At 37.7% G+C, this 26471-nt stretch overlaps 1 protein-coding gene across 13 annotated transcripts in view; it reads right to left on the bottom strand.

Annotated features, from left to right (window-relative positions):
* ATRNL1 (attractin like 1) overlaps positions 1-26471 on the bottom strand; it is an 839028-nt gene that overhangs the window by 685539 nt on the left and 127018 nt on the right. For all 13 annotated transcript variants that reach the window (XR_013525132.1, XR_013525133.1, XR_013525131.1 and 10 more), the window contains exon 9: positions 22076-22259. Coding sequence is in view for 10 of the 13 variants with exons in the window: in XM_035269198.3 (XP_035125089.1) it covers positions 22076-22259 (184 nt within the window). In the remaining 3 variants the exon portion in view is untranslated. The remainder of the gene's footprint in view (positions 1-22075; positions 22260-26471) is intronic.

Raw genomic sequence — 26471 nt, 5'->3', positions numbered from 1 at the left:
AAAGAATAAGTACTACCAATTTTTTAATCACTTTGAAAAGCCAAGCTACAGAGATAAGTATTTATTTAAATTATCAATATGGGATTTTAACCAGATATTCCAAAATTTCGAATCTCTTACGATGTTTTTAAAGGTAATAGTCTTTTCACCTATATAAACATTTTATGTTCATTTTAATAAATCTCTGACATCTTACTTCACAACTTTATGTTGGTAGGCTTGTGTGTATATATTTCTATTATTTCCCACATAAATATATAAAATTAAATTTTAAATTATCTTATCAATCTCCCTTACTGAGAACTACTTAGGATTATTCCCAAAATAGAGCTTGATAAAGAGTCAATGAAATTTTTATTGAAAAATTTCAGACATTCAGTAAGCAGAGAAAAAAAAATGCTGATATTCATCAGTTTTTACTGAATGGGTTTTAAATAATAACATGATTTATAAAATTAACCTCTATTGCTTTCCAAAACTTCTGACAGGAAATTTTTTAGAGAAATCACAAAAACCTAATAATTTAATAATACAGTTGTCAATACTTTAATGTATAAACAACTCCTATTTATCAAACTGAAACCAAAATAAATCATTGCATGTAGACAGGTGTAGCCTCACTATAAAAATATTTTTAAGTATATGTAATTAGAAAGACATCTTAAAAGTGCACAATTAATTTGTACCACAAAAGTGTTATCATTAGATTCACTACCTATCTTTTTAATATCTATAGAAATAGAAATGATGTTGGCCAGGCATGCTGGCTTAGACCTGTAATCTCAGGACCTTGGAAGGCTGAGGTGGGGGGATCACCTGAGGTCAGGAATTTGAGACCAGCCTGGCCAACATGGTGAAACCCCATTTCTACTAAAAATATAAAAACTTATCTGGGTGTGATGGTGGGCACCTGTAATCCCAGCTACTCAGGAGGCCAAGGCAAGAGAATTACTGGAACCTGGGAGGCAGAGGTTGCAGTGAGCAGAGATTGTGCCACTGCACTCCAGCCTGGACTTCAAGAGCGAAACTCTATCTCAAAAGAAAAAAAAAGAAACATAATTGAAGTCTTTCTCACTTAAAAAAAAATTTTTTTAGAAAGTTAATAATTAAGCTGAAAATTATAAATGGTAAAATTTAATGTATTCCTCATGTGTTAAAACTTACTGTGCTTTTTCACAGGCTAAAGGAACACAACAATTGAGGAAAAGACTTAAAAATAGGCCAAGAAAAGCTGAAGTCTCCACTATCAGAGAAAAGTCTTCACAGAGAAAAATAATGAAGACACAGGCTCCTATTATAAGTTGTATAAACATATGAAAAGAAAGTTATGAGATGCCTTATTTAACAAGGCTATAAAATCAAGATCACAATGACCCCAGTACTCAAAATCATTACAGTAAATTTAAAGTCCCTGAGCAAAGATAGTATTAACCAGCAAAACATACCAAAAACATAAAAGAATCATTTTTGAGAAACAGGAACTCCTAAAAGTTCAAGATGTTTATTCTCTCTTACTTATTAAATGTAATAAAACCAGACACAACTACTCTGGAAGGATTGGGATAGCAGAAATCACTGAACTTTTATTTTCATGCCTCAGTCCTTTTCTAACACTGAAAATAAAAATGTATTTTGCTAACTTTACATAAAAAAATGATGCTCTTTTGGTATGTCAAATTATCATCATCTTTTAGCATATAAGAATTTAAATCAAACACAGATTTATATTTTTAAATAAATTATTATGAAGTATAATATATATGCCAAAAGTATAAAAATCTTAAGTGTATAGTTCAATGAATTATCACAAAGTGAACACATAACCACCTCAGAAGTTTTGCTGCTACTCATCCAAATCACTACACAATCATAGGCAATCCCTATTATAAATTCTAATACCATAATTCTATTTTACCTGGTGCTGAACTGTATACCAATAGAAGCATATACTATGTATTCTTTTATGTCTGGTTTATTTGATTTTCTGTTCCTGCATTAATTCACTTAGAATTATGACCTCCAACTGTATCCATGTTGCTGCAAAAGACAAGATTTCACTCTTCTTTATGACTGCATAATATTCCATGGTATGTATGTAACACATTTTCTTTATTTAATCTACCATTGATCGGCACCTGGATTGATTCCATGTCTTTGCTACTGTGAATACCACAGTAATGAACAAACAAGTGCATATGTCTCTTTGGTAGAATGATTTACTTTCCTTTGGGTATATACCCAATAATGAAATTGCTAGGTCAAATGGTAGCTCAGTTTGTTGTTGTTGTTGTTGTTGTTGCGGGGGGGGGGGTTGTTATTGTTTTTGTTTTTGTTTTGAGACAGGGTCTCCCTCTGTTGCCCAGGCTGGAGTACAGTGGCATGATCTCGGCTCACTACAACCTCCACCCCCTGAATTCAGTTGATTCTCCTTCCTCAGCCTTCTGAGTAGCTGGGATTACAGGGCACCCGCCATCATGCCCAGCTAATTTTTGTTGGTAGAAATGGGGTTTCACCATGTTGGCCAGGCTGGTCTCGAAAGCCTGACCTTGTGACTGCCTGCCTCGATCTCTCAAAAGTGCTGGGATTACAGGCGTGAGCCACTGTGCCCAGCCCAGTTTTAAGTTACTTAAGAAATCTCCAGACTGTTTTCCACAGGGGCTAAAATAATTACACAACAGTGTCTAAGCATTACTTTTTCTCTGCAGTCTCACCAGAATCTGCTGGCTTTTGACTTTTTAAAAATAGCCATTCTGACCGGTGTGAGATGATGTCTCATTGTGGTTTTCAATGATTAGTGATGTTGACCATATTTTCACATTTGCTGGCCTCTTGTATGTCTTCTTTTGAGAATTGTCTGTTCATGTCCTTTGCCCAATTTTTAATGGGGTTATTTGTTTTTTGCCTGTGGACTTAGGTTCTCTATAGATTCTGGATATTAGGCTTCTGTCAGATGCACAGTTTGAGAATATCTTCTCTCATTCTGTAGGTTGCCTGTTTACTCTGCTAACAGTTTCTTTTGCTGTGCAGAGCTCTTCAGTTTATGTCCTACTTGTCAATTTTTGTTTTTGTTTCAATTGCTTTTGGGAACTTAGCCAAAAGTTGTTTATCAAGGCCAATGTCAAGAAGAGTTATTTGCTTGGTTGTTTTCTAGGATTTGTATAGTTTGAGGTCTTAAATTTCAATCTTTATCCATTTTGAGTTGATTTTGTATATGTTGAAAGGTAGGGGTCCAGCTTCAATCTTTGGCATATGGCTAGCCAGTTATCCAGCATCATTTATTGAATAGGGAGTCCTTTCTTCATTGCTTCTTTTTTCAGCCTTGAAAAAGATCAGATGGTTGTAAGTGTGTCACTTTATGTTCAAGTTTTCTATTCAGTTCTATTGGTTTACATATCAATTTTTCTACTAGAACCATGCTGTTTTGGTTACCGTACCTTTATAGTACAGCTTGAAGTCAGGTAGTGTGATGCCTCCAGCTTTGTTAATTTTGCCTAGGATTGCTTTAGTTATTTGGGCTCCTTTTTGGTTATACATGAATTTTAGGATAGTTTTTTTTTCTAATTCTGTGAAGAATGACATTGGTAGTTTGATAGGAATACCACTGATTCCATAAATTGCTTTGGCCAGTATGGCCATTTTTACAATATTGATTCTTCCAGTCCATGAGCTTTTTAGACATATAAGTATAGTTCAGTCTATCATTTTTCTTTTATTAATAATACTACTAAAATTCTATTTAAGAAATCTTTCTTTACTCATGAATATGAAGATATTTGCCTCTGTTATCTTCTAAAATATTCATTATTTTACCTCCACATTTAGATCTAAAGTTGATCTAAAACAGATCTTTGTTTATGATGATGTGAGGTAGGGCTCAATATTCATTTTTTCCAATTGTACATCCAATTGGCCCAGAATAATTTATTTTAAAACTGCTCTGTAATTCCAATTTTGTCACAGATTAAGTGTCCATTAATGTACAGGTCTGCATATGGAATTCCTATTTGCTGCATTAGTGTATTTCCCCCTTCTTTGCAACAACACTTAATTATTATTATTATTATTTTTAATATATATTTTATTGCATTTAAGGTTTTGGGGTACATGTGAAGAACATGCAACATTGTTGCATAGGTACATACATGGCAATGTGGTTTGCTGCCTTCCTCCACATCACCTATATCCCTCCCCAACTCCCCACCCACTGCTGTCCCTCCCCTAGTTCCCCCCCCCACAGACCCTAGTGTGTGATGCTCCCCTCCCTGTGTCCATGTGTTCTCATTATTCAACATCTGCCTATGAGTGAGAACATACGGTTTTTGATTTTCTGTTCTTGTTTCTAAGAATGATGGTTTCCAGGTTCACCCATGTCCCTATAAAGGACACAAACTCATCATTTTTTTATGGCTGCATAGTATTCCATGGTGTATATGTGCCACATTTTCCCTGTCCAGTCTGTCATTGATGGGCATTTGGGTTGGTTCCAAGTCTTTGCTATTGTAAACAGTGCTGCAATGAACATTTGTCTGCATGTGTCCTTATAACAGAACGATTTATAATCCTTTGGCTATATACCCAGTAATGGGTATATATTGCTGGGTCAAATGGAATTTCTGTTTCTAGATCCTTGAGGAATCACCACACTGTCTTCCACAATGGTTGAACTAATCTACACTCCCACCAACACTTAATAATTGTACCTTAATAATTGATGAGATCTGATAAAGAAGTCCTCCGGCTTTGTTGTTCTAACGTTTGGATAGAAAAGTCTTCCAGCTTTGTTCTTCTAAAATTTTTCTTTTGGAAACTGACATGGCAACTCTAAAATTTATACCAAAATGGCCCTTTACATTTTTATATAAATTTTAGAATCACCATGTCACTTTCCAAAAGAAAAACACCTCCCAAATTTTTGTTTGGGATCACTTAAATCTACAGATCAATTTGGGCAGAATAGACATCTGCATAATATTGAGTTTTTCAAACAACTGTCATAATTTAGTCTGAGATATATTTAAATTTTATTTAATTTCTCACAATAAGGTTTTATAGTTTTCTGTGTAAAGATCTTACAGATTTATTCCTTAGATTATTAATGTTCTGACAGTAACATAAATTATATTACTTTAAAATGATCAGTTTTCAACTATACCTGGTATACAAAATTAAACTGCATTAATTTTTTTATATTGATGTTATCTGCAACAACTGATTACCCATATACATATGTATTATGTTATATTACTTTAACTGTCTTATTACACTGGCTGGAAATTCCAATATAATGTTGAATTAAAGTGGTGATAGTGAACACCCTTGTCTAATTCCTGATCTTAGAGGGAAAGCTTTCAACACTTCACTGTAGCATTTGCAGTAATGTTTTCATATATCTTTGTACATTTTTCCACATAAATGATTTGCTAGTATTCCTACTTCACCAGAAGTTTTATCATAAATACATGTTAAATTTTATCTATACTTTTTTTCTGCATCTTTCAAGAAGATTACAGGTCATTACTTCTCTGTTTTCTTAATTATTCAGATTTCATAATTTTTAACTAAGCTTATTTTTTTGAACACAAATAATTGATTATTGTCTTTCTAAATTGCTGAAATCATCTTCATGGAAAAGATAATACTAAAGTTTTCCTTACCTGTAACATCCTTTCCATATTTTTAAATCAACGTTATGCTCCCCTCATCAATCTCAATGTCATTATTTCTGTTTCCAGAAAGGTTGTGAAAAATTGATGTTATTTATTTCTTAAGTATTTGGGAAAATTTACCAGTAAGGTGATCAGTGCCTGGAGACTTTGTTTTGTTTTGGTTTGGTTTTGGTTTTATTTGTTCATTTGTATGTATCCTTCTGTATTTTGAGGCAAGAGGGTTTCAATTAAAAATTCTAGTCATTTGACATAAGAGTCTTTCAATGTTCATGTGTCAATTATGGTAAGTTTCGTTTTTCTAGAAATTTGTAATCGTTCATCTACTTTTTCAAATTTACTGTCATAGAGTTGCTTATCATATGTTCTTACTAACTTTTAATCGCTATATGATCTGTAATGATATCCCTTTTCATTCTTGTCATGGATTATTTGAGTATAATCTTTGTTTCTAAGTCTGGGTGGGGATTTATGTATTTTATTACTTTTTACAAACAAGCAACTTTGTTGAGTTTTGGTGGCTTTTTGGATCATTTCTATCACATGTGTCCTATTTCATTAATTCATGCTCTTATCTCATGTTTCTTTCCTTTATCATATCTTTATTTTCTTTATCCTTTCTTTGGGATTAGTCTGCTGTTCTTTTTCTAACCTCAAGAGGATTCTTAGACTATTGATTTTCAACCTTTTATAAAATCATTTATAATAAATGCATTTAGAGCTATAAGACTTCCTCTCTAGCTGCATCACATGCATTTTGATGGGTCATCATTCAGTAAAAAATATTTTCCAATTTTAAGTATGAAAATGTTCAGTACAAATATTATATTAGGATTTTTCTTATTATTTTTACGTAATCACCAAAAAGTTACTTTTGTGTTTATTTCACTGTGGTCAATTAATTTGTATTATTTCAATACTTTTGAATTTGTTAAGATTTGCATTAAAATTTAGAATATAATAAATTCTGGTCAAGTTCCTTTGTTCTTGGAAACAATGTATATGCTTCAATTATAAGGTACTATATTCTCAAATATCAAATATGACCAAATTGTTCATTGTGCTAATCAAATATTCTATATCCTTGCTGTTTTTTTGGTCTCCTGGTACTACCAGTTGCCAAGAAAACTGGGTTTAAAAAAATCTCACTATGGGCCGGGCGCAGTGGCTCATGCCTATAATCCCAGCACCTTGGGAAGCCAAGGCGGGTGGATCACGAGGTCAAGAGACCGAGACCATCATGGTCAACCTGGTGAAACCCCGTCTCTATAAAAGTAAGCTGGGTGTGGTGGCGCACACCTGTAGTCCCAGCGACTCGGGAGGCTGGGGCAGGAGAATTGCTTGAACCCAGGAGTCGGAGGTTGTGGTAAGCAGAGGTGGCGCCATTGCACTCCAGCCTGGGTAACAAGAGTGAAACTCTGTCTCAAAAAAAAAACTCACTATGTTTTGTCCTCTTTGGTTTGGTCAATTTTACATTATTCCAACACTGTGTTATAAAGTATATATAAATCAAGAACTGTTATATCTTTCTTTTACTTTCAACTTTTCTAAATATTTTTACTTAAGATTTATCTTTTCTAAGCAGAAGATGGCTAAGTTTTGTTTTTATATCCAATCCAAAAATTCTTGGCTTTTAACTAGAATATTTAGTCTGTCACGTTTTGTGTAATTGGAATATTTACATCCTTACATTTAGTGGAAGCATTGATGTATTTGAAGCTAAATACATCAACTTGGAATTAACTACACACACACTGTTTCCTTTCTATATGTCACACCTGTTCTTTGTCTTTTTCCCTTCTTTTCTTACTTTCTTCCAAACTCATTTATTATGCTCAGTCTTCCTCTTTACTATTTGATATACAGTGTTCTATAATTTAAGTTGTTATCAACTTATTACAATACAAATCTTTAGTTTTTAATTGTAATATTAATTAATTATCAATTCCCATTTCAAAAACCAGTGCATTTCTTTTTTTTTTTTTTTGAGACAGAGTCTCTGTTGCCCAGGCTGGAGTGCAGTGATGCAATCTCAGCTCACTGCAACCTCTGTCTCTCGGGTTCAAGCAATCCTCATGCCTCAGCCTCCCAAGTAGCTAGGACTACTAGTGCATGCCACCATGCCTAATTATTTATACTTTTAGTAGAGATGGAGTTTCTGCATGTTGGCCAGGCTGGTATCGAATCTCTGGCCTCAAGTGATCTGCCCGCCTAAGACTTTCAAAGTGCTAGCATTACAGGCATGAGCCACTATGCCTGGCCAACTTTCATACATTTTAACATTGATATACCCCTTTTCCTGACTTATGTGCTATTAAGACCATGCATTTAAATTTTGTGTATATGCAAGGCACTATTATTACTATAGCTTTATATGATAGTCATTTAGAATCATCCCTGTAATTTCATTGCATTCCCTCCAGTATCTGGGATCATTTTTCTTCTACTTCAATAGCACTTATTGTAATTAGTATTTCCTTTACTGAAGGCCTTCTATTGTTAAATTCTCTTAGTTATTGTTTTTCTAAAAATGCTCTTATTTTATGTCGAATTTTAGATGGATGATTATTGTCTTTAATATGGATGATCTATGCTTTTTTTGGTAGGAAATTTTTCTTTTTTTAATTTTTGTTTTTTATTTTTATTGTACTTTAGGTTCAGGGTTACATGTGTAGATCATGCAGGATTGTTGCATAGGTATACACATGGCAACGTGGTTTGCTGCCTTCATCCCCCCATCACCAATATCTGGTATTTCTCCCCTCATTATCCCTCCCCACCTTCTTCTGTCCCTCCCCTACCCCCCTCTCTACTGACCGCAGTGTGTGATGCTCCCCTCCCTGTGTCCATGTGTTCTAACTGTTCAACACCCATCTATGAGTGACAACATACAGTGTTTGGTTTTCTGTTCTTGTGTCACTTTGCTGAGAATAATGATCTATGTTTTAAATTTTGAAAACATGTATTCTGGATTCCATGTCCTCAGTTAAGATACACCACCGAATACTATGCAGCCATAAAAAAGATGAGTTTGTGTCTTTTGTAGGACATGGATGAATCTGGAAACCATCATTCTCAGCAAACTGACACAAGAACAGAAAATCAAACACTGCATGTTCTCACTCATAGCAGATGTTGAACAATGAGAACACATGAACACAGCGAGGGGAGCATCACACACTGGGGTCTGTTGGGGTAATAGGGGAGGGACAGCAGAGGGTAGGGAGGTTTGGGAGGGATAACATGGGGATAAATGCCAGTTATAGGTGACAGGGGGATGGAGGCAGCAAACCACATTGCCATGTATGTACCTATGCAACAATCCTGCATGTTCTGCACATGTACCCCAGAACCTAAAGTGTATATATATATATATATAATCAGTTGTCAGATCTTCATGATGCTCCTTTAAAGGGAATATGCCTTTTTTCCTCTATGTGCTTTGAAATTTTTCTCTTCATGTTTTGGTTTTCAGCAGTTTTACTATAAAATTTCTAAGTTTCTTTGTACTTATGCCCCTTGGTGCTCATAGAACTTCTTTAATCTGTGGCTTAATGTCTTTGTTACTTTTGAAAATTTCTTATTCATTATCACTTCAAATAATGTTCTACATTAGTCTTCACTCCTCTCTTTTTAGAATTCCAGTTACACGTGTGGTTTAGACAGTTTCCACATCCTCTTCATATTTTTTTCTCTCTTTTAGTTATCCTTTTGTCTTTCTTTGCTTCAGTCTGGATATTTCCTTCTGATCTCTCTTCCATTTTATTATTTACCCCTTCAGCTGTGTCTAATATGCTGTTAATTCCATCCAAGGAATTCTTAATTTACTCAATGTACTTTTCAGTTCTAGAATTTCCATTTGATTCATTAGTATAAGTATCCAGTCCTCTGCTAATATTATCTACCTTAAACTTTAATTCCTTAAACATACAATAATTATTTTAAAGTTCATGCCTAAAAAACACCATGATCCTATATGTATGTCTCTGGATGTTGCTTTTTTCATATCTTACCTTATTCTAAGTCTTTTTTTTAGCTTGTCCCAGATATTGTATATAATATATAGAAGAAATACTTTAAGGCTCTGTATGATATTATCTCCCTCAATAAACTATTCACTTTTCATTTTGCCATCTAACTACATTATGAGCATTTCACAATAATCTAATAAAAGACTGTGATGATTCAAAGGTGGGCTAATTATCATGAGTAGGGCTTAGAACATCAGGGGCCAGACTAAATCCTTAAGTATATACCAAGGCTCCTCTTCCTTGGCACATCTGGAAACCTAATTTTATTCCTCCATAATGACTGACAAAAGGACTGCTCAGTGTCGCAGAAAGTTTCCAGGATTTCTAACGGTCTCAAGCTTAAAATTGTATAAAATGCCAGTCTTGTATCCCTTGACATTGTAGCTCTCCTAAATCTCTGACAAATTCTCATAGTTTTGATAGTTCTCTCATGCTTTAAGCAAATAAAATTCTTAATTTTTCTCAGGGGAAGTAACAGTCCAAAAGAATTCATTTCACCACTGAAAGAGAGTAAGTCTTCAAAACACATTTCCTAGTATCTGAACAAAGTGCCCTATCTATGTAACCATATCTACTAAAAACTGAAACCAGTTCTGAGGCGGTAAAAAGTAAATATCAGTCTATACAGCAAATACATAGTGGTGATACATAATGGACATATAATGATGACATCATATACAATATAATCTAGGGGTTCTCAACACCCTGTTAGGAACCAGGCCACAGAGCAGGAGGTGAGTAGCAAGCGACCACAGCTTCATCTGTCTTAACAGCCATCCCCCATCACTCACATTACTGCTTGAGTTCTGCCTCCTGTCAGATCAGCAGAGACATTAGATTATCATTGGAGTGGAAACCCTATTATAAACTGCACATGTGAGGGATGTAGGTTGCATGCCCCTATGAGAATCTAATGCTTGATGATCAGAGGTGGAGCTGAGGTGGTGATGCTAGGGCTGGGGTGGCTTCAAATACAGATTCCTGTTAGCAGAAAGGTTTGACTGCACAGGGACCATAATAAATCACTTGCTTGCAGAGTCATATCAAAACCCTATCAGTGAGTGAGTGGCAAGTAGCAATTAAGCTGCATCTGGTAGCAGGCTTTATAGTAGCAAGTGAGTTGATGTACTTCAGTTGTACAGTTGCATCTGGTAGCATGTTCGAAGCCAGAGTCCGACACTTATTTTCATTTGTGCATGCACTGCCACCCCCCATTATTTTATTTACCATTTCTGTCCGTGCCTCTTTCTCACACTGTGCACTTGTCTCAGTCACACTTTAGTAAGTCCACCAACTAACCCCAGCCAAACTGAGTAAAAAACAAACATCACTGGAGAGCTTCTTTGAAAGGAGGGAAATGATGAGACAGTGGAAGACTCTTAGACTGCCAACAAAAAGAAAGCTGCATTTAGAAGAAAATATTGAGAGTCCTACTTAAATTATGGGTTCATTATGACAGGTGATTCACATTCTCCAAGTCTACTTTATATAACATGTGGCAACCAGCTATCCAATGAAGCCATGAAACCTTCAAAACTGCTTCACCATAAGGAGACCAAGCACCCTGCATTAAAAAACAAGCCTCTGGAGTTCTTCAAGAGAAAAAAAAGTGAACATAAAGAACTGAACCAACTATTGAAAGCCACCACTTCATCAAATATGTCTGTACTAAGAACATCCTTCTTGGTAGCTAACCACATTGCCAAAGCTCAGAAGCCCTTTACTATTGATAAAGAGTTGATCCTGCCTGCTGCTACAGACATTTGTAGTCTTTAAGGAGAGGCTGCAGTTCAAAAGATGACCCATGGTCCTCTTTCAGCTAGTACCATAACTAGATGAACTAATGAAATAGCAGAGGATACTGAGGTACAATAGTTAGAGATAATTAATGAGTCACCTAGGTAAGCAATCCAGGTTGATAAGTTGATCCATGTTGACAATAAGGCAACAATGATTGTTTTTGTTCAATATATTTTTCAGAGGATGTGCATGAGGATATGCTACGTGCATGTTTTTTCTCTTTCTCTCTCTCTTTTTGAGATAGGATCTCACTCTGTTACCCAGGCTGGAGGATAGTGGCATGACCACTGTCCACTTGGCTCACCACAGCCTCCACCTCCCAGGTTCAAGTGATCCTTTCACCTCAGTCCCTAAAGTATCTGGGACTACAGGCATGTGCCATTATGCCTGGCTAACTTTTGTATTTTTAGTAGAAATGGGGTTTCGTCATATTGGCCAGGCTGGTCTCAAACTCCTAAGCTCAAGCAATCCACCTGCCTCAGCCTCCCAAAGTGCTAGGATCACAGGCATGAGTCACCACACCTGGACTATTATGTGCACTTTTGTTGACAACCAACACAATAGCTGCAAAAGTATGCAAATCTCTGGATGATTACATATCAGGAAAACTGAATTGGTCATTTTATGTCAATATATGCACAAATGGAGTGGCTTCTGTAACTAAACAGCTTTCTGGTTTCACTGCTTGGGTCAAAGAGGTTGCTTCTGAATGTGAGTCTACTCACTGTGTCATTAATAGAGAAATGCTGGCTAGGCGAAAAATGTCATCTGAACTTAACAATGTTTCCCAAGATGTGATGAAAATTATCAACCATATTAAAGTACATGCCCTACCTCACATCTGTTCACACTGCTCTGTGAGGAGATGGCTGCAGAGCACACACGTCTTCTCTTATACACAGACGTGAGATGGCTTTTTAAAGGTGAGTCACTGAGTTTTTGACTTATGAGGGCTACTGCAGAGATTTCTATTAGAAAAACAGCCACCACTGGCAGCACATTTCAGTGACACAGAGTGGGTCACCAAACTTGCTTACTTGTATGACATATTCAACCTGCTCAAGAAACTCATTTTGTCACTTCAGGAGAGAACAACAGCATTCAAGTTGGTAGGTAAAGAGGCTGCATTCAAAACCAAAATGGAATTATGCGGGCAACAAGTAAACACTGGGATTTCTGACATGTGTCAAACATAACAAGAGATTTTGAAAGAGACTGAGCTAGTGCCTTCTTTCTCCCAGCTGGTGCATGAACACCTATCACAGATTACAAAAGAATTTCATTTCAGCATTACTTCCCGACTTCAAAAGACTCCCAAACTGGGAAGGAATGGATCCATAACCCATTTGTGAATAAGCCAGGTGAATCGACTTTGTCCATGCTAGAAGAGGATCAACTGTATGAGACCTCAAATGACAGTAGCCTTAAATGTATGTTTGGGACAACTTCAAATCACTGTACATTGTGGATTAAAGTCAAGACAGAATGTCCTGAGACTGCCACAAAAGCACCAAAAAGCCTGCTTCTATTTCCAACATCCTGTCTTTGTGAAGCAGAGTTTTCTGCAGTGACAGCAAGTGAAAGGAGATTATGGAGTAGACTGAACATAAGCAACACACTTCAGATGTCACTGTCTCCCATCACCCCCAGAATGGGACCATCTAGTTGCAGGAAAACAAGCCCAGGGTTCCCATTTATTCTACATTATGGTGAGTTGTAGAATTATTTCATTAGATATTACACTGTAATCATAATAGAAAGAGAGTACACAATAAATCTAATGCAATTGAATCATTCAAAAACCATCTCCCCTCCCTGAGTCTATAGAAAATTGTCTCCACAAAACCAGTCCCTGGTGCCAAAAAGGTTGGAGACTGCTGATATAATACATATATAACCGCAAATTAACAAATAAGCTAAAAAAGAACATCAAAACTTTAAGAATACTACAAACCTAAAGGATAATAAAAAAATCAATTAGTACTCACTGATAACTTTGTGTGTTTAAGAAATTTAAGACCCATTAAAATATTAAAGCATCATACATCTACAACATATTTGTAATGAGGTGTTTAAAATAATTTACAAATTATTTTAGTAAATTGTTTTACAATATAATTATCCAGTACCATTTGTGCACATACTAAAATTGCCAGGACTGCTAATTACATTCTTCTAGGCAAAACTTTCACTATATAAAGTTTTCTGGTGGAAAAGCATGTAAAATTTGCAAAAATTTCATTCAAGTAGTGAGCAACAACTAAATCTCTCATTTTGACTTTACACAAATAATATCCAATTCTGCTCTCTTATCCATTCACTTTTATTAAGATTTTCTTACCTGAGTATTGCTATACCCATTATTATTACTGTGAACTATATACTGTGTCCCTAATACAGAAGTTAGTTTTCCTTTTTGGTATGATACAGTATTTGAAATATATTTTTAGAGCCAGACATGGTGGCTCACACCTATAATCCCAGCACTTTGGGAGGCCGAGGCGGGTGGATCACATAAGGTTAGGAGTTCAAGACCAGGCTGACCAACATGTTGAAACCCTACCTGTACTAAAAATACAAAATTAGACAGGCATGGTGGTGCATGCCTGTAATCCCAGATACTCAGGAGGCTGAGGCAGGAGAATCACTTAAACCCAGGAAGCGGAGGTTGCAGTGAACCGAGATCACACCATTGCACTCCAGCCTGGGCAATAAGAGTGAAACTCTCTCTCAAAAAAATAAATAAATAAATTTAATTAAATGTATGTTTAAAATGTGAAACAGACTGATAGTACCTTAATCACTATACCACAATTCAAGTTGCTAACATAGCAAAATGTGAGAGAAAAATTTATAAATATTAAATTTAAGGAAATAAGATGCAATCTATGAGTTATATAAAATAAAATATTTATAAAAATATAAAGAATAAAACTGAATTTTATTAGACTAAAGAAAAAATTAACAAAATGATCAAAAGAAAAAAGGTGTTACAATTCTATCTTTTTAAAAAAAAGTAAAAATTAGTATATATCTGTGACAGTGAAGGGGTTAGAACAAATCATAATTTGGTGGAAATCAAATCATGTGTATTTCCTTTGATCACATAAAGTAACTTCATGCTAGAAGTTCAAAAGAATGTATACTGTCTTAAAAGAAAAACAAAAGTCATTTCCCGGATTTTACAAAGAAAAATTAATACAACAAAAATTTTGTACAAAATTTTTTTGTACAAAAACATTAGTACAACAAAAATTTTATTTTAAAACTTCTTCTACACCCAGAAACTCAATACATGAAAATTTAATAATATTTCAACCATAAAGAGAACATTATGAATTTTAACAGGCAATTCACTTAACAGGAAATAAGAGCAAATGAACACATAAAAAGACATATACGGAGAAGATTCAAGATGGCGCTGTAGGAGCAGCTCAGGATTGAAGCTCCCAGTGAAAGCGCAGAGGGTGAGTGGACACCGCATTTCCAGAAGGATCTTTATTGCCCACATACCAGGAGATTCCCAGGTGGAGGAGCCCCATGGGTCGCCGGCATGGCTGATTCAGCCAGCACAGCAATTTCAGCTGGCATGGCTGTTTTGGCCGGCGCCGCAGCACAGTGGCTCTCCGTATAAAATACACTGGTCTGGTTGCCCTGCTAAATTGGCAATTGGAGATCCAGGAAGGCAGATTAGCCCATTCATCTGATTAAACAGGACTGAAACATAAAGCCGGGCCAGGAGATTCCCAGGCAGCGACGTTGTTTCAGCCGGCACAGTGGGTCACCACACAAAAAATCACAGAGATCCCTTCACCCTTTCAGCAGGCGACTGGAACACCTGGGAGAGAGTCAACCATTCAACTTAAAAAAAAAGGCTCTGAGGCAGGGAGCCAGGTGATCAGGCTCAGTGGGTCCCACACACACAAAAACAAACAAACAAACAAACAAACAAAAAACAGCAATTGGAAACGCTCAGGGTTGAGAGTTTCATGGCAAGCACAGCTAAACCCAGGATGTTCCAGCTCTGTGGGAAAGGGGCGTCCGCCATTACCAAGGCACTCCACCACTTACGGAAGTAGTCTGTCATTGCTGACGCAGCCTGCCATTGCCGAGGCAACCTGCCATAACAGAGACAGTCCGCCAGTACAGAGGTGGGCCAACATTGCTGAGGCAGTTCTAACCAAACCCATATAAAGAAGACTACAGAGAAGTCCACACGGAAGCAGGGCGGAGCCCACAGCAGGGCGGACCACACAGCAGCTCAGAAAAGCCTCTGCAGGGAGTGACTAGGCTGCCACCTTGCTGGGCAGGACAGCCCTGAAAAAAAAAAAACAAAAAAGGCAGCAACGCAATGGATACTCATAAATAAAGCCCTAACTCCCCGGGACAGAGCACCTGGGGAAAGAATGGGGGTTTATGAGTTCTGCTGCAGCAGACTTAAACGTACCTGCCTAACACCTCTGAATGAACAATGGAGCTCACAGCTCAGCAATTGAGCTCCTATAAAGAATAGACAGTCTCCTCAAGCAGCTCCCTGACCCCCGTATATCCAAAGAGTCACCTCTCAAACAACTAATCAGACTAACATTTGGCAGGCATCATTCTGGGACAAAGATAGCAGAAGAAGAAACTGGCAGCAACCCTTACTGTTCTGCAGCTGCTGCAGGTGATCCCCAGGCAAGCAGGGCCTGGAGTGGACCTCAGCAATCCTAAAGCAGAGGGGCCAGACTGTTAGAAGAAAAACTAAGAAACAAAAATAACTTCATCATCAACAATCTGAAAGTCCACTCAGAGACCCAATCTGAAAATCAGCAACTACACAAATGACAGGAGGATAAATCCACAAAGATGGGAAGAAACCAGCGCAAAAAGTAGGAAAACACCTAAAACCAGAACACCTCGCCTCCTACAAGAGATTGTAATTCCTCACAAGCAAGGGAAAAAAGCAGGATGGGGAATGAGTGTGATGAAATGACAGAATCAGACTTCAGAAGGTGGGTAATGAGAAACTTCCATGCGCTAAAAGAACATGTTCTAACTCAATGCAAAGAAACTAAGAACCTTGAAAAAATATTTGATGAAATAACAAGAATGGACAACTTAGAGAGGAATATGAGTGAATTGATGGGGCTGAAAAACACAACACAAGAACTTTGCGAAGCATGCACAAGTTTCAATGGCCAAATAGACCAAGCAGAAGAAGGATAGCAGAGGTCGAAGATCAACTCAGTGAAATAAAATATAAAGGCAAGATTAGAGAAAAAAAAGCACAAAAAGGAATGAACAAAGTCTCCAAGAAATGTGGGACTATGTGAAGAGACTTGTGTGATAGGTGTACCTGAATGAATCCAGGCTGGAAAATACTCTTCAGGATATTATCCAGGAAAACTTCCCCAACCTAGTAAGGCAGGCCAATATTCAAGTGCAGGAAATACAGAGAACACCACAAAGATATTTCTCAAAAAAAGCAACCCCAAGGCACATAATTGTCAGATTCACCAGGGTTGAAATGAAGGAGAAAATGCTACACTCAGCCAGAGAAAGGTCTGGTTACCCACAAAGGAAAACCCAATAGACTCACAGCAGATCTCTTGGCAGAAACCCTACAAGCCAGAAGAGAGTGAAAGACGATATTCAACATCCTTAAAGAAAAGAACTTTCAACCCAGAATTTCATATCCAGCCAAACTAAGCTTCAGAAGTGAAGAAAAAATAAAATCCTTTGCAAACAAGCAAGTTCTCAGACATTTTGTCACCACCAGGCCTGCTTTACAACAGCTCCTGAAAGAGGCACTTCACATAGAAGGGAACAACCAGTACCAGCCACTCCAAAAACATACCAAATGCTAAAGAGCATCAACAAAATGAAGAATCTGCATCAACTAACAAGCAAAACAGCCAGCTAGCATCAAAATGGCAGTATCAAATTCACACATAATGATATTAATCCTAAATGTAATGGGCTAAATGCACCAATCAAAAGACACAATCTGGCAAATTGGATAAAAAGCCAAAACCCATCAGTGTACTGTATCCAGGAAACCCATCTCACATGCAACGATACATAAAGGCTCAAAATAAAGGGATGGAGGAAGATTTACCAAGCAAATGGAGAACAAAAAAAAAAGCAGGAGTTGCAATTCTCATCTCTGATAAAATAGACTTTAAAGCAACAAAGATCAAAAGAGACAAAGAGGGACATTACATAATGGTAAAAGTATCGATACAAGAAGAAGAGCTAATGATCCTAAATACACATGGACCAAATACAGGAGCACCCAGATATATAAGGCAAGTTCTTAATGACTTACAAAGAGACTTAGACTCCCACATAATAATAGCGGGAGACTTTAACACTCCACTGTCAATATTAGACAGATCAACCAGACAGAAAATCAACAAGAATATCCAGGACTTAAACTCAGACCTGGAACAAGCAAACCTGATAGACATTTACAGAACTCTCCACCCCAAATCCACAGAATATACATTCTTCTCTGCACCACATCATACCTACTCAAAAACTGACCACGTAATTGGAAGTAAATCACTCCTCAGCAAATGCAAAACAATGGAAATCATAACAAACAGTCTCTCAGACCGCAGTGCAATCAAGTTAGAACTCAGAATTCAGAAACTAACTCAGAACCACACAGCTTCATGGAAACTGAACAACTGGCTCTTGAATGTTGACTGGATAAAAAATGAAATGAAGGCAGAAATAAAGAAGTTCTTCGAAACCAACAAGAAGCAAGATATAACATACCAGAATCTCTGGGACACATTTAAAGCAGTCTCTAGAGGAAAATATATAGCAATAAGTGCCCACATGAGAAGAGTCGAGAGATCCTAAATTGACACCCTATCATCAAAATTGAAAGAGCTAGAGGAGCAAGATCAAAAAAACTCAAAACCTAGCATAAGACAAGAAATAACTAAGATCGGAGCAGAACTGAAGGAGAGAGAGACATGAAACCCCCTTCAAAAAATCAATAAATCCAAGAGCTGGTTTTTTTTGAAAAGATCAACAAAATAGATCACTAGTCAGATTAATAAAAAAGAAAAGAGAGAATAACCAAATAGATGTAATAAAAAACGATAAAGGGGAAATCACCACAGATTCCACAGAAATCCAAACCATCATGAGAGAATATTACAGACAACTCTATGCACATAAACTAGTAAACCTGCAAGAAATGGATAAATTCCTGGACACCTGTGTCCTCCCAGGCCTAAACAAAGAAAAAGTCGAAACTATGAAGAGACCAATAACAAGATCTGAAGTTGAGGCAGCAATTAAGAGCCTACCACACAAAAAAGCCCAGGTCCAGATGGGTTAACAGCCAAATTCTACCAGACACACATAGAGGAACTGTTACCATTCCTTCTGAAACTATTCCAAATAATCCAAAAAGAGGGAATCCTTCCCAAATCATTTTATGAGACCAACATCATTCTGATACCAAAACCCGGCAGAGACTCAACAACAAAAGAAAACTTCAGGCCAATATCCATGATGAACATAGATGCAAAAATCTTTAATAAAATACTGGCAAGCCGATTGCAACAGCACATCTAAAAGCTTATCCACCATGATCAAGTAGGATTCATCCTGGGGATGCAAGGCTGGTTCAACATATGCAAGTCTATAAACATAATTCACCACATAAACAGAACCAAAAACAAAACCCACATGATTATCTCAATTGATGGAGAGAATGCCTCTGACAAAATTCAACAGCCCTTTATGCTAAAAACCCTCAATAAACTGGGTGTTGATGGAACATATCTCAAAATAATAAAAGCTATTTACGACAAACTAACAGCCAATATCATACTGAATGGGCAAAAACTGGAAGCATTCCCTTTGAAATCTGGCACTAGATTAGGATGCTCTCTCTCACCACTCCTATTCAATATAGTAGTAGAAGTTCCAGCCAGAGCAATCAGGCAAAAAAAGAAATAAAAGGTATTAAAATAGAAAAGGAGGAAGCCAAATTGTCTCTATTTGCAGACAACATCACAGTATATTTGGAAGACCCCATCGTCTCAGCCCAAAATCTCCTGAAACTGATAAGCAACTTCAGCAAAGTCTCAGGATACAAAATCAATGTGCAAAAATCACAAGCATTGCTATACACCAATAACAGACTTAAAGAGAGCCAAATCAAGAACAAACTGCCATTCACAATTGCTACAAAGAGAATAAAATACCTAGGAATACAACTAACAAGGAACGTAAAGGACCTCTTCAAGGAGAACAACAAACCACTGCTCAGGGAAAAAAGAGAGGACACAAACAGATGGAGAAACATTCCAAGTTCATGGTTAGGAAGAATTAATATCGTGAAAATGGCCATACTGCCCCAAATAATTTACACATTCAATGCTATCTCTATCAAGCTACTAATGACCTTCTTACAGAACTGGAAAAAAACACCTTAAACTTCATATGGAACCAAAAGAGAGCCTGCATAGCCAAATCAATTCTAAGCAAAAAGAACACAGTGAAAGGCATCACACTACTGGATTTCAAACTATACTGCAAGGCTACAGTAATCAAAACCGCATGGTACTGGTACCAAAACAGAGATATAGACCAATGGCACAGAACAGAGGCATCGGAGGCAACACAACATATCTGCAACCTTACAATCTTGGATAAACCTGACAAAAACAAGCAATAAAAAAAGGATTCCCTGTTTAATAAATGGTGTTGGGAAAACTGGCTAGCCATGTGCAGAAAGCAGAAACTGGACCCCTTCCTGACACCTTACACTAAAATTAACTCCAGATGGATTAAAGACTTAAACATACGACCTAACACCATAAAAACTATATAAGAAAATCTAGGCAAAACCATTCAGGACATAAGAGTAGGCAAGGACTTCATGAACAAAACACCAAAAGCATTGGCAATAAAAGCCAAAAGAGACAAATGGGACCTAATCAAACTCCACAGCTTCTGCACGGCAAAAGAAACAGTCATTAGAGTGAATCGGCAACCAACAGAATGGGAAAAAATTTTTGCAGTTTACCCATCTGACAAAGGGCTGATATCCAGAATTTACAAAGAACTAAAGCTGATTTACAAGAAAAAAAAAGAACAAGCCCATTCAAAAATGGGCAAAGGATATGAACAGACACTTTACAAAAGAAGACATACATGAGGCCAACAAACATATGAAAAAATGCTCATCATCACTGGTCATTAGAGATGCGCAAATCAAAACTACATTGAGATACCATCTCACACCAGTTAGAATGGTCATTAAAAAATCTGGAGACAGCAGATGCTGGAGAGGATGTGGAGAAATAGGAACACTTTTACACTGTTGGTGGGAGTGTAAATTAGTTCAACCATTGTGGAAGACAGTGTGGCGATTCCTCAAGGACCTAGAAATAGAAATTCCATTTGACCCAGCAATCCCATTACTGGGTATATATCCAAAGGACTATAAATCATTCTACTATAAGAACACATGCACACAAATGTTCATTATAGCACTGTTTACAACAGCAAAGACCTGGAACCAACCCAAATGCCCATCGATGATAGACTGGACTGGGAAAATGCAGCACATATACACCATGGAATATTATGCAGCAATCAAAAACGATGGGTTCGTGTCCTTTGTAGGGACATGGATGAACCTGGAGAACATCATTCTCAGCAAACTGACACAAGAACAGAAAATGAAATACTGCATGTTCTCACTTATAGGCGGGTGATGAACAATGAGAACACATGGACACAGGGAGGGGAGCACTATTCACTGGGGTCTATTGGGGGGAATAGGGGAGGGACAGTGGGGAGGCGGGAGTTGGGGAGAGATAGCATGGGAGAAATGCCAGATATGAGTGAAGGGGAGGAAGGCAGCAAATCACACTGCCACGTGCGTACCTATGCAACTATCTTGCATGTTCTGCACATGTACCCCAATACCTAAAATGCAATTTTTACAAAAAAGACATTTACAATAGTAATCAGGAAAATGCACATTAAAATACCATTCACACCCATCACCTTGGCAAAGGTAAAAATTCTCACAATTTTCAAGTGTTGACAAGAACATGAAGAATCGGGAACACATACCCTGATGGTGGAAGTATACATTACCAAAGTGACTTGAAAAGCAGTTCAGCAACATGTAATAAAGTTGAGGATACAAAAACTCTCAGATATAACAATCTCACTTTTAAGTATGCATCCTAGAGAAATTCTTAAATATACATATGAAAAGACCAGTACAATAAGTGCAATTTAGCATTGTTTATAGCAACAAAAGGAAAATTTAGCTAAATGCCACAAGCTCTGTAGTTCACAGGAAGTTAGATGATGAAACTAAAAAATGCTTTTTAAAATTTACACATGACAATAAAATGTGAGTGCAAAGAAGAACAAACCCCTGGACAGATGATATCAAAGTCATACTGGTAAACAAAATTATTTATATGAATGAAGATGATATCAGCTATGCAATTAATGCACATAAAGTTTTTCTATGTGAGAAACCATTTTAAAGTCAATTATTTACAATAGTGAAGGCAACATAGAAAATATGTTATTTTTTGTACTCACCAAGTCTTAGTGTTAACTTCATATTTATAAAGATCATCAACCAATCCATATTTGTTGCCTGGCAATGCTTTATACCCTCCATGAACATAAATGGACTTTGTTATTTCATCATACACACTGGTATGGCCATATCCACCTTGTACAATAGCTCCTTTAGTTTCTGGAACAAGCCAAGTGTTTGATGCTGTAACAGAAAGAAAATAAATTATAAATTTTAAGTAGTATATTTAAATATAACTAATATATCACCAAAAATACCAACAAGTTAATTCTAATGACATATTTTTATGAGTAAATATCATCTATATAATATTAATTTAATCAATAAACACTTATTAAATATGTGTCAGGTTAGGTGCTAGGTTTGAAGTTGAGTAACACTGGTGTTTCCATAGATGAAATTAAACTCTGAAATACTAAAAAGAACATTTTTTTGTGTTTGCAAGAGAAAAAGAAAAATTTTATTCTTATATTACATAAATAACTTCAAAAATAATTTAACAAAATATTTTATGAGGGTCTACTATGTGACAGAGTTAGTCACTGATATTAAAAAGATAAAATGTTATGATACCGACCCTTAACAATCTAAGATTACTTGAACACATTTTTAGTACTGTATTGGTCCTTTATTTGTTGGTTATAAGCCCTAGTTTCCTTTTTATAAAGTCCTTTGTATTTCAAAAGATGAAAACCTAAACAATAAAATTTCCAAGGCTCTCTTGAAAATTCTGTTTCTATTAGGTTCCACCAATGGGAGTACTAGCTTGAGATTGAAGGACAAGAGGAAATATTCTGTTTTTGCCTCTAGCAGCAGGAACAGGAAGACTGTGGTAGGTAATGGTGGTGCTAGCTTAATAGGTATTCCCTGCTCAGTATCAAAAGTGGTATGTTTAGTTGCTCAGTGGCGAATATGATCATAGGCTCCAGCCTCGGTATGTACCCCCTTCTGGATTTCTTGGTGATCCCTTCCTTTTGGTGTTTCTAGTCCATCTAACATTTTCGTAACTGATTTCCTATTTTATTTTTTTTTATTTATTTATTTTTTTTTTAATTTTTTATTGGATTATAGGTTTTGGGGTACATGAGCAGAGCATGCAAGACAGTTGCGTAGGTACACACATGGCAGTGTGCTTTGCTTTTCTTCTCCCCTTCACCCACATTTGGCATTTCTCCCCAGGCTATCCCTCCCCACCTCCCCCTCCCACTGGCCCTCCCCTTTTCCCCCCAATAGACCCCAGTGTTTAGTACTCCCCTCCCTGTGTCCATGTGTTCTCATTTTTCATCACCCACCTATGAGTGAGAATATGCGGTGTTTCATTTTCTGTTCTTGTGTCAGTTTGCTGAGGATGATGTTTTCCAGATTCATCCATGTCCCTACAAACGACACTTACTCATCATTTCTGATTGCTGCATAATATTCCATGGTGTATATGTGCCACATTTTTCCAATCCAGTCTATCCTATTCTGCTCACTGTATTTTCAAGAGAGTCATATCCCAATGCAGTTTGACTAATAAAAACACTAATCATATGCAAGGGATGCTTTTAAAAAAACGCATATGAGGGGAACTCAAGATGGCACTGTGAGAACAACCCAGGATTGAAGCATTCGGTGAATCTGCGGAGAGGTGAGTCAGAGCTGAATTTTCAGACTGATCTTTGTTGCCCACAGAATGGGGAAATTCCCAAGTATAAAGGAGACACAAGACACCAGGCAGAGGCTCTGCCTGGAGAAGCCAGCAGCCGGGGTGGCGGCGGCCGGCCCGACACAGCACTCCCCACGGGGCATACTTGTCTGGGTGCCCTGTTGAACCGGCAACCTGAGACTTGAGAGGGCTGAACTTGAGACTGAAGGAGACTTGGACAGTGGGCCAACCCAGGGGATTGCAGAAACACAGCGTTTGGGGTAGCGCAGTGGGACAGAAAAAATGGCGATTCCAAACACTCACCGAGGAGACGGTCCCTGAGGCGCTCCATGGGGGAGAGGCGTCCACCATTACCGAGGCAACCCACCCCGACTGAGAGGCATGCCCACTGCTGATGCAGCCTACAGTTGCCGAGGCAACCCGCCCCTACAGAGAGACACGCCCACTGCTGACGCAGCCTGCCATTGCCAAGGCAACCCGCTACAACAGAGAGACTCCGCAGCAGGGCGTAGCCCATGGCGAATACCGCAGCAGCAGGGCAGAGCCTGCAGCAACAGAGCAAACCTCACAACAGCAGGACGGAGCCTTGGCAGGAAAATAGTGTCTAGACTGCCTCCTAGCTGGGCAGGACACCTCAACGGACAACCAAAAACAAAGCCCCAACCCCCCAAGACAGAGCATTTGAGAAAAAAAGGGTTTTTTTAATGAGCTATGTTGCAGCAGAATCAAACATAGCAGCCCAACAGCCCTGAATGTACAACAGAGCTCACAGCTCAGCAATTGAGCTCCTATAAAGTACAGACTGTCTCCTCAAGCAGCTCCCTGACCCCTCTATGTCCAAAAGACTGACATTTGTCAGGCATCATCCTGGGACAAAGATAGCAGCAAAAGAAACTGGTAGCATCCCTCACTGTTCCGCAGCTGCTATAGGTGCACCCCAGACAAGCAGGGCCTGGAGTGGACTTCAGCAGTCGTACAGTGAAGGAGCTAGACTGGTAGAAGAAAAACCAAGTAATAGAAATACTTCATCACCAACAATCTGGGTGTCCACTCAGAGACCCAATCGAAAAGTCAACAACTACACAGACGACAAGTGGATAAATCCGCAAAGATGGGAAGAAACCAGCACAAAAAGAGGAAAACATCCAAAACCAGAATGCCTTGCCTCCTAGAAAGGACCAAAACTCCTCACCAGCAAGAAAACAAAGCTGAACGGAGAATGACTGTGATGAAATGACAGAATTAGACTTCAGAAGGTGGATAATAAGAAACTTTTGTGAGCTAAAAGAACATTTATTAAATCAATGCAAAGAAACTAAGAACCTTGAAAAAAGATATGAAAAAAGATTTGAGGAAATGATAGCAAGAATGGATACGTTAGAGAGGAATATGAATGAATTAAAGGAGCTGAAAAACACAATACGAGAACTTCACGAAGCATGCACAAGTTTCAATAGCCAAACTGACCAAGAAGAAGAAAAAATATCTGATGTCGAAGATCCACTCAATGAAATAAAATGAGAAACCAAGATCAGAGAAAAAAGCGCAAAAAGGAATGAACAAAGTCTCCAAGAAATGTGGGACTATGTGAAAAGACCTAACCTACATTTGACAGGTGTACCAGAAGGGAACGAAGAGAATGAATCCAAGCTGGAAAATACTCTTCAGGACATCATCCAGGAAAATTTCCCCCACCTAGCAAGACAGGCCAACACTCAAATGCAGGAAATACAGAGAGCACCAAAAAGATATTCCGCAAGAAGAGCAACCCCAAGGCACATAATCGTCAGATTCAACAAGGTTGAAATGAAGGAGAAAATACTAAGGGCAGCCAGAGAGAAAGGTCGGGTCACCCACAAAGGGAAGCCCATCAGACTCACAGCAGATCTCTCGGCGGAAACTCTACAAGACAGAAGAGAGTGGGGGCCAATATTCAACATCCTTAAAGAAAAGAACTTTCAACCCAGAATTTCATATCCAGCCAAACTGAGCTTCAGAAGTAAAGGAAAAATAAAATCCTTTGCGAACAAGCAAGTACTCAGAGATTTTGTCACCACCAGCCCTGCTTTACAAGAGCTCCTGAAAGAGGCACTACACATAGAAAGAAACAAGCAGTACCAGCCATTCCAAAATCACACTAAATGCTAAAGAGCATCAACATAATGAAGAATCTACAACAACTAACGGGCAAAAAAGCCAGCTAGCATCAAAATGGCAGTATCAAATTCACACATAACAATATTAACCCTAAATGTAAATGGACTAAATGCACCAATCAAAAGACACAGACTGGCAAATTGGATAAAAAGCCAAAACCCAGCAGTGTGCTATATCCAGGAAACCCATCTCACATGCAAGGATACACAAAGGCTCAAAATAAAGGGATGGAGGAAGATTTACCAAGCAAATGGAGAGCAAAAGAAAGCAGGAGTTGCAATCCTCATCTCTGATAAAATAGACTTTAAAGCAACAAAGATCAAAAGAGACAAAGATGGCCATTATATAATGGTAAAAGGATCAATACAACAAGAAGAGCTAACGATCCTAAACATATATGGACCCAATACAGGAGCACCCAGATACATAAGGCAAGTTCTTAATGACTTACAAAGAGACTTAGACTCCTACACAATAATAGTGGGAGACTTTAACACTCCACTGCCAATATTAGACAGATCAACCGGACAGAAAATCAACAAGGATATCCAGGGCTTGAACTCAGACCTGGAGCAAGCAAACCTGATAGA

Source organism: Callithrix jacchus, chromosome 12, assembly GCF_049354715.1.
Source record: "Callithrix jacchus isolate 240 chromosome 12, calJac240_pri, whole genome shotgun sequence".
Lineage (NCBI taxonomy): Eukaryota > Metazoa > Chordata > Mammalia > Primates > Cebidae > Callithrix > Callithrix jacchus.
This window is presented reverse-complemented; position numbering and strand designations above follow the sequence as displayed.